Source organism: Dryas octopetala, chromosome 1, assembly GCF_963921425.1.
Source record: "Dryas octopetala chromosome 1, drDryOcto1.1, whole genome shotgun sequence".
In the NCBI taxonomy this organism is placed as follows: domain Eukaryota; kingdom Viridiplantae; phylum Streptophyta; class Magnoliopsida; order Rosales; family Rosaceae; genus Dryas; species Dryas octopetala.
Genome location: NC_141366.1, coordinates 23,880,512 through 23,890,693, shown reverse-complemented (window position 1 = coordinate 23,890,693; position 10,182 = coordinate 23,880,512). Strand labels below are relative to the sequence as shown.

The window sequence follows — 10,182 nt, the reverse complement described above, 5'->3', positions numbered from 1 at the left end:
TTATATCGTATAAAAAGTACAAGACTAAAATTTAAAAAAAAAAAATTCAGGACGAAAAAAAAAATCCTGAAAGTGAAAAGACCAAAAGTGTATTTGGCCTTTCCTTTCGGAAAAGAGAAACTTTTGGAAATTGTGTAATTATGGGCTTTTCTTTTCAATTTAAGATTAGGATTGCTTTAATGGCCCAAAACAAAAACGATGAGGATTGCTTTTCCTTTCCGATTAGGGCTTGTGCTAGGTTTGGTGTGATCGATTATTTTTAAACTCTTGTTTTCAGGTTTCTTGTTGACAATTTTGCGAATCGTCTTTCTGCATACTCGGATTCTAAACTCACTTACAGTGAGTATTCCATTGATATCGCTCTCAAATTCTCTGTCTTCCATAAGGTTCTCTTCACCAAAAATCGCAGCCCAAAACAAATCGTGAAGATGGTGTCGTCTGCACAGAACTCAGGTATGAAATTTCATCATCTCACTCATATATGTGTGTGTTGCAGCAGTAGTAGTTTTAAGAAACCCAAACTGCTAGTATTATCTGATTCACGAACAAAAGGCTATTGTAAAAATCAATCTAAGAGACTGAGACCTTATGAATTTTATGGTTCCCAACTGTCTATGAAATTTAATGGTTGCTTTGTGGATTGTACTGTTTTAGTGAGCCAGCAACAGAAAATTATTGTACCCAACAAACATGGTGAAAAGCTCGTGGGCATATTGCATGAGACTGGTTCTGAGGAGATTGTAATCTTATGCCATGGTTTTCTGTCCACTAAGGTTGGTCTTTTGATATATTATTAACTGCTATTCTTTTGTTCTTCTTAAAATTTACTTTCAGCTTCATTGGGATAAAAATGGCTTTTAAGTTTAAGTTATTTTTCGTTAATGATTCTATCATGGAGTTTTGACTGTTAGATTTAGTATGTGATTTTGAGGCCCATTACTGAATACTAACTATGTAGACAACTATGAGGCCCATTACTAAATTTTTAATTAATAGATTATTACCTCATTCATGACAAAATTATAATTTGCTTCATAGTGGCAAAGTTTAACAGACCATGTCTCTTGATTTCCAGGGAAGCAATACTATGGTCAACCTTGCCGTTGCATTTGGAAATCAAGGAATTAGTTCCTTCCGTTTTGACTTTGCTGGAAGTGGGTAAGGCTGTGATATTACAGGAGTTAAAATTCTTGAATCTAACAGGTTCTATGAAGAATTCAGTTGTGTGCACCTCTTTAATCTCGCAGTTGTGTGGCTCTGTCTTTATCATGTTGCTCTTAATTGGCAAGTTTGCGTTATAAAAGACAGTCTTGGGTGTTTCAGATCTACACTTTATATTGATGCTGATTTAGTTATGGTATTTTTGGTTTCCAGGGAAAGTGAAGGCGCCTTGGAGGATCTCTATTGGAGAGAGGCTGATGACTTACATGCTATAATCCAACACTTCTCTAGGGCAAACCGTGTAGCCAGCGCAATTATTGGTCACAGTAAAGGTGCGTTGGATTGTTGTGCGTGATTAATATATGAAATTTTACTGTAAAAGTTTCATTGAGAATAATCATTCATGAAAATTTCGAATGAGACTCATTTTAATGCTTACTATCTCTTACAAATGTCTGGACCATAACTTTACTTTTAGGCCTTACTGTAAAAGTTTCATTGAGAAGAATCATTCATGAAAATTTCGAATGAGACTCATTTTAATGCTTACTTTCTCTTACAAAAGTCTGGACCATAACTTTACTTTTAGACCAACATGATATTTAGCAGCTTAGCAGTTTGCAAAGTCAATGTCAATAGATCTAGAACTGTTGATATTGCGTAAAACCATATTGAAAATAGAGTAGTTCTGTAGCTTGTGCCATAATTATTCCTAAAAAATGTTATTGCAGGAGGCGATGTGGTGCTCCTGTATGCTTCTGAGTATCACGACGTCCATACGGTTGTCAATATTTCTGGACGTTATGATCTGAAGAAAGGCATTGAAGAACGCTTGGGGAAAGACTTTATGGAAAAAATCAAGAAGGAAGGATTCATTGATGTTAAGAATAAGAAAGGTAATATCCTAATTCTTTATCTCTAGTGATGAATTCCAAAATTTTTGTATATGAGGCCAGAGATGGCATGGATGAATTGATTTCAATGCTTATATACATTTACTTTCCGGACACTAAATAGTCGCTAGTGTTAAGCAGGTCCAAGGTCCTAGAATATTGCCCAGGCCTATACTAAACAAATGAAGGACCAACTTACCTATTTGTTTCCTTTTCTTTTCTTTCTTTTGAATTTTGGAAACAATAATCTGTGACTAGAGGTTTAGAAATAATATGATTATAGTTGTGACTTTTGAGTCGAAATTTGAAACATAAAAGATAGTTGCCAAAAGACTGGAAACTAGCCTCTCTCTCTCTCTCTCTCTCTCTCTCTCTCTCTCTCTCTCTCTCTCTCTCTCTCTCACACACACACACAAGACGCAAACAAGCAATGTTTATGCTGGCTTTTCACACAGTTAATGGATGGATGCTCTGCTTGTAGGAAGTGTTAGTTATCGCGTGACCAAGGAAAGTTTGATGGATCGCCTAAGTACTGATATGCATGGATCATGCCTTCAGATTGACAAAGAATGCCGGTAAGCAAACAGTAATTAATTTGATCCATTTTAACTGTGTTATGTTTCCTTTTTTCTTTTCTTTCTTTCTGTTCTTATTATTATTATTTTCTCTTGCATTTTCTGCATGACCAAGTATGTGTGTTGGCGATTCTGTATATGCAGGGTCTTGACAGTTCATGGAACTGTTGATAACATCGTCCCTATTGAAGATGCATTGGAGTTTCACAAGATAATACCTAGCCACAAACTACAGGTTATAGAAGGAGCTAATCATGGGTACACCTCACATCAAGCTCAGCTAGTATCAGTTGTTTTGGACTTCATAAAACAATAATAGTAATTACAATAGAATTTTTCACAGTTAGTAGGTTAGGGCTTTGATTGGCTAAATGAGTTCAAATTGAAACCCACCCTCGACAATTACTTATTGAGCATTTGAGAATTGTCCGGTATTCACAATTTCACATTGGTTAACAAACGTTGTTGCAGGGCATGATAGCAAATGCCATTGTTTGGCACTTAACAATTAATTATTTAGTGAGTGGTGCACAATATCATCTTTATTTATTTCATACATTTTAGTTCAACGTTAATTAATAAACATAACAAAGTGTGTAAATTGATGCAATTTCAAAACTATGACATGATTAAAATTAGGAATATAAAAGACCAAATTAAAATATTTAATGAGAATGAAAAATAATAAATTTATTATTGAAAATTTTTGGTTTTCACTCATAAATACATATAAAACTTTCTTTATTTAGCAGTTTCAGCGCATGCTAACGTCGTACATAGTCGGTCAGTTGGTCACTTTTTTCACTCATGAATCGAAAAAAACATTCTTCATTTAACAAATCGTGCACACTATCGTCACACACAATTAGTTGATTGGTCACTTTTTTTTTTCTTATAAATTATTAGAATTTTTTTTCCCCTGCCTCTAACTCATTTAGTCAACTTCATTCCCAACTAGTTTTCTTTTTAGAAAATTAGGATTAAATACCAAATCCTAATAATTTTTTGGTATAGCATGAAGACCATATAATATTTCAATTAAATTACCAAATTTAAATGTAGTTTTTTATATTAGGTCACAGACATGTTGACTCATTTAATTTTTTCATTTAACATTTTTGTCCTTTAGCCCACATATGATGAGTGTTAGTTAAAATTTATAAGGTTTTCACAAAATTGCCCTTGAGGCTTTTATCTTATAAATGAAATATACTTTATAGTATAGTTTATAGGTTTAGTTTATAATTCATAGTTTGTATATACTATAAAGTATAAACTATACTACTAGAGGGTTTTAGCCAACTAGGATATATATATATATCTATATATACATATATACATATACACTAAAACTATTATAGTTATAATGTGTATATGATATAGGATATAGAATATACTAGTATAGGGTATAGAGTATATATAATAATCGGAAAATTCGAATTTAACTATAAAGTTTTTTAGATTGCCACAAGCTAGCTTGGAAATTGCCACTTTATCATAAAATCCTTTAGAAGACTAACTCTAGATTCATTTGCATGTATTTTCTAATGTAGAAATTTGAATGTTTGGTACATTACCAAAATGACCTTACTTGTATTTATTTATTTTCTTTACATCCATAACTTGTGTTTGAACCAATAAATATCAATATAGGATATGTATGTCATTTAGGTGTAATGTTCATCTTATTGATGAACATTGTATTGTTTATGTTCCCCATTTTAATAAAGTTTCCGTCCAGTTTCAATTGGTTCATTCTGATGTTTGCGGGCCTGCTCCGGTGTCTACTACTAATGGCATGCAATTGTTGTTACTTTTATTGATGATTGCACTAGGATGGTTTGAATTTATCTTCTGAAAGAGAAATCTGATGTGGGTACTGTTATTCCACTTTTTTGTCAAATGGTGTTGACTCAGTTTCAGTCTCATATTCGGGTTCTTAGGTCCGATAATGGAGGTGAATATGTTAATAATGGCTTTCGTGACTTTTTTAAGTCGAAAGGCATTATCCACCACACTTCTTGCTCTTATTCCCCTCAACAAAATGGGGTGGCTGAGAGGAAGAATCGTCATTTATTGGAGGTTGCACGATCTTTATTGATTGGTGGTAAGGTTTATTCTTATCTTTGAGGTGATGCTCTTAGCTCAACAGTTTATTTCATTAATCAGACTTGTTCTACTGCCGTTGATTTTCGCTGACCTTTGGATATTTTGTCGGATTTTTGTGCTATGCCACCTTTAGTGCAGGTGGAACCACATATTTTTGGATTCGTTGCATATATCTACTTATATCCTCATCAACGGAATAAGTAGGATTATCGTGCTTTGAAGTGTGTATTTGTTGGTTATGGACAGTCTCATAAAGCGTATAAGTGTTATGATCCTCCTTCTCGGAAACACTTTGTTACCATGAATGTTACGTTTGATGAGGATGTTTTATTCTATAGGGGTGGTTATGTGTCTTCTCTTCAGGGGAAGAGCGTGTGAGAAGAGAAGACGTTGGATGATACAGTTTTTTATGAGTTGTTTTGGGGAAAAAATCAAAAGGATGTTACAGACGAAACATAAGATGCCACTGAGAGCTCGGCAATTCCTGTTAATAGCTCGGCTCCTCTTGCCGAGCGATCGGTAGAAGACCAGGATCGATCCTCTCAAAATTTGTCTCTAGAGGATCGATCCTCTCAAAATCTGTCTCTAGAGGATCAATCCTCTAACTGATCCTGTATCGGGCCAGCGTTCGGCCCTGGAAGATGTTGTGAATGTTGATTAATTTGGTAGTGCAACCTCCCTCCTAGGTCTACACAGGGTAATCCTCCTACCAAATATGAACCTGACCTAAATGCAAAAGCTAAATATCCAATTAATCATTATATGTCCTCTCACAAATTATCTAAGTCATGATTTTTTTGTACATCAATTATTTTCTGTATCTATTCCAAGTAAATTGCAGGATGTCTTAAAAGATGCTAGATGGACCAAAGCTATGACAGATGAAATGGATGTATTACAGAAGAACTCTACCTGGGAGCTTGTACCCTTAACCAAGGGAAAGAAGACTGTGGGGGTGTAGATGAGTGTTTGCGGTGAAGCATCAGATGGATCGATTGAAAGGTTCAAAGCTCGCTTAGTGGCTAAGGGCTATACTCAATCTTATGGAATTGACTACCAAGATACTTTTGCACCTGTAGAAAAACTCAATATGGTGCGTGTGTTATTTGTCTTTGGCTACTAATTTAGATTGGCCTTTGTTGCAGTTTGATGTAAAGAATGTCTTCTTACATGGTGTATTGGAAAAAGAAGTATATATGGATCCTCCTCTAGGTGTGGAGTTTTTTTCAGCTGATGTTGTTTGTAAGCTCAAGAAGGCTTTGTACAAGAGCTTGGTTTGGAAGATTCACCAAGTCTATGAGAAATTATAGCTATAAGCAGAGTAGCTTGGACCATTCGTTGTTATTGAAGTGTAGGCATAGTAAAGTTACTGCATTGATTGTTTATATGGATGATATGGTGTTAACACGTGGTGATCAAGAATAAATTGTTAGGTTGCAGAGTTACTTGGCAAGTGAGTTTGAAATGAAACAACTTGGAGATCTACAATAGTTTCTTGTTATTGAAGTTGTTTGGTCCAATCATGGGATTTTCTTGTCTCAAATAAAGTACGTGTTAGATTTTCTAACTAAAACATATATGCTTGCGTGTAAACCTATTGATACTCTAATTGAACAGAATCACAAATTGTTTGAATGTGCAAGTGCAGTGTTTATTGATAAAGGGAGGTATGAAAGACTTGTAGGTAAACTAATTTATTTGGCTTATACATGTCTTGATATTGCATATGCTGTGAATGTGGTTAGTCAATTTATTATGCATACTCCGCGCAAACCACATATAGATGATGTAGAGCGTATCTTGAGGTATCTAAAGTCTGCACCTGGTAAGGGATTGTTGTTTACTAAACAAGCTGGTGGTCTTGATGTAATGGGTTAGACAGATGCAGATTAGGCAAGCTCAGCTGACAATAGAAGGTCAACTAGGTGGGTTTGGGGGTTGCTGGGTTACTGGGTTGCCCTTCTTTTTTTGTTTTCCTTTTTTTTTTATTCAAAGTTTTTTGTATTTTATATTACTTTTAAGGGTTTTATTGATTTTTTAATTATTTTTGGTACATGTGTCTATTTTTAAAAGACAAGTCAACGTTTAGTGATAGGTCCACGTGTGCCAAGTCAGCGCCACGTAGGCAGTTAACGATCCTCCTAACGTCAGAGTAATAGAGGTACTAAGTTGCCGAGATATTGAAGTTGATGTACCCAAATAAAAATTTTTGAATATGAGGTACCAAGTTGAAAAGTAGTGTATAATTGAGGTATATAATATATAATTGTAATTAACTCCATATCTATAATCTCTTGTTTAGCTATTTTCTTCAACCTTTGTAGATGGCTCACCAACTTAAACCCTTTCTGATAGTCTTCGTATTCGTTGTTGTCAAATTCAGTCCATTTTGGCTTCATGTTCGACCTATTTTGCCCATTTCTTCAATCGAACAAATCGAGCCATACGAGCAGTTTTGCGTCACTCCCTGCGCAGTGGTTGTGAGATGTTGTCGACGTCTATAGGATCTTCAACTGTTGACACTACAGATGATTCATTCATCTTGCTTGTCAATATCCTAGCAAACAAAACAACCAAAATGACAATCAATAAAAATAAGCAACTAGATCAACAAGCCTATTTAATGGACAAAAACTAAAAGCATATTTATTCAAACACCACAAATTCATGTGCTAAGACTAGAACAATGAACAAACTTGAATACATGATGAACCAGCATGATCACTTAAGGGACATATCAATGACTAGTAAATGGAGACAAGATGCTATGCAAACAAATTAAAATCGAAAACGTACCACAAAATCTCTTGCCTTCAGGTATACTCTGAAGAAGAATGTTTTATAGGGCAAACCTAGATGAATGTTGTTGGATTTTTAATGTTGGTAGTTGATATTAATGCAAGGCTTGTTATACCAGTAGGTGGCACGAAAGTGCTACAGTGATTTACGTGTTTCTTTTTACATATTTCGTGTTTTTCATTGAAAATTGTAGTTTTTGTGTTTTTAAAAATTACAGCAGTCAAGGGCTTTCTTTTGCCTCATCTCCCCTCTATTTTGGTGAGCCCAAAACCATTGATGCATACTAGAGTTCCATACTTCTTTCATCTATGATTTTCTAGGTTTTTTTATAAATGAATGTTATGATTTCTAGCTTCTCTTTGAATCTCTTGAATTCATTTTCAAGCCCTAGATTGAGTTGGGGAAAACTCCATTGATGTGTTCTTTAAGCTCATATCCTTGCATCAATGATTCTAGGTTGCATTGTAATTCAGTAGTTTGTTCATATCTTAAATATATTTTGCTATTGGTGTCATGCCCTAGTTTGGTGAGATTTGAAGGAACTCCATTAATGCATATTTGAAGCTCATATATCTTGCCTTAATGTTATCTAGGTTCTTTTTTATTCAATATCATGCTTGGTTCTTGAACATATCTAGCTATTGTGATCAAATCCTAGGTTTTGAGATTTGGGGATTTTTTTTTTTTTAAATGTGTTCATCATAAATCTTTGATCCGGATGATTTTAGGTTGTTAGATGATTATGCTTTTCATGCTTGTCATGTTCATGTCATTCTAATTTGTGGACTCTTCCATTTGTCGTACAAGGATCGTTGCAACGGTGGCTTACATGAGCGGGTGGAGTAAGAAAATACCTGAGCAAGCAATGTGATGTGTCCATTGTAAGTCTTGTGTCATTCTATATCTTTCTTTCATAGTGGATTTGGTGCTTGGACTTGCATCCCACGGTTTTCACCCTAATGAGTGTTTTCGCGTTAACATATCTTGTGTCAAATGCTTTATGGATTACTTGGATAGATTAAACAAGATAGTTTTGTATATGTATTGATCTTATACACATATACTTACCTAAGTTGGTTAATCTAGTTGAAGAATTTAATTCTTGTTTATTGCATAACTAATTGACCATTAATTTGAAAGCATTGAGCTCATTGACCATCATGTGGCTTAATGGAATCTTGATTTATTTACATCTTTTGTTGTGTCACTTGTGAAATCTTTGAGCTTTTGTGGCCATATTGTTGATCTATTTGTAGGTACAAAATTGAGTTGAGGGTGTTTGAGTGATACGATGCTTTTGATGACGTTTGGCTGCCTAATGAATGAAATTACAACAAAAAATTTATGTTACATATGAATTTGTTGAATGTCACACAATTAAAAAAACATAAAATGTGAATGCAATCAATTCAAAATTGTTAAGAGCAAGGAGTGAAATTTCGAAATTTTCGACGAAATTTCGCTGAAAATTTCGTTTTTTTGGGTCACCGAAATTTTATCACATACCCAATTATTTTCGGTAATTGTTTCGGTGAAATTTTGAAAATTTCAATGAAATTGACGAAATTTCGGCTGAGTTTGGGGGAAATGGGGCTGGGAAGGGTCTGGGTTTGGGGGAAAAGGGGCTGGGAAGGGCTGGGTTTGGGGGAAAAAGGGCTGGGAGGGGCTGGGTTTGGGGGGAGAGGGGCGGGGAGGGGTTGGGTGAGGGGGGGTGTGTCGGGGATGGGCTGGGTTGGGGGGAGAGAGGCAGGGGGGCTGGTGCTTGGTGGGGAAGAAGAAGAGGGAGAGTCATGGGAAGGAGGAAAAGGAAGGAAGAGAGAAAGAAGACTGTGAAGAAGAAGAGAAAGAAAGAGAGTCACGTGTAGGAGGAAGAGGAAGGAAAAAAAAAGACATGCCAACATACTGTGAACGAAAGCTGTGTTTGTCAATTGCAAGACATAAAAGTCAATGTCCAAAACAACTGCTTGACCATGTTCTATCCAATAATTATAATTAAAAAATAATAATTTTTATTATTATGATGCATATTTTAATGTTGGAGGAGATAGGAATATGCTTTTTTTAATTTTGCTTTTAGGCAACATGCCAACATACTGTCATGCCTAGGTAGAGGAGAAAGGATTTGATATGGTTACGATTTATTGACAGGAAATGACAAAAAGCAACAAGATCCTATCAACAATTTTAATTAAAATGGAATTCCCACCACTGATGATCAAGCAAATGAATGACCATTATGACATCATCAACGTATATTGCTTACAAAGTTACAAGTTAACTTAAAAGTAAAAGGAAGGAAAGAAACAAAAAAGAAAAGAAAAGGAAGGAAAGAAAAATAAAAAAGAAAAGGAAGGAAAGAAAAATAAAAAAGAAGAAGAAAAGAAATAAAAAAGAAATAAAAAAAGAGAAAAAAACAAAGAAAAAACTTTAGGGTTGATTGGGGTTTGAGGCCTTTGGGCAATTGGAAAGAAAAAAAATAGTTTGGGGTTTCGTATAGTTGTTTTTAAACCCTAAACCCTAATACACTTTTATATAAAAAATAATTAAAAATACCCTAAAGGGCCTAAATCATAATATCTTATACCATATGGTCCATATCTTAAAGAACATACAGTACATAGGGTTTAGTGCATAGATTATAGAGT

General features: G+C 34.7%; 1 protein-coding gene across 1 annotated transcript; it reads left to right on the top strand.

The window, feature by feature from the left end:
- The first annotated feature begins 301 nt into the window (after nucleotides 1-301).
- Nucleotides 302-2,980, top strand: LOC147299289 (uncharacterized). Its single transcript, XM_086246693.1, has 7 exons — nucleotides 302-453; nucleotides 655-773; nucleotides 1,076-1,158; nucleotides 1,375-1,493; nucleotides 1,893-2,057; nucleotides 2,536-2,629; nucleotides 2,774-2,980. The coding sequence occupies exons 1-7, from the start codon at nucleotides 429-431 to the stop codon at nucleotides 2,943-2,945; spliced, it is 777 nt and encodes a 258-aa protein (XP_086102819.1). The 5' UTR covers nucleotides 302-428; the 3' UTR covers nucleotides 2,946-2,980.
- The last annotated feature ends 7,202 nt before the right edge of the window (nucleotides 2,981-10,182 follow it).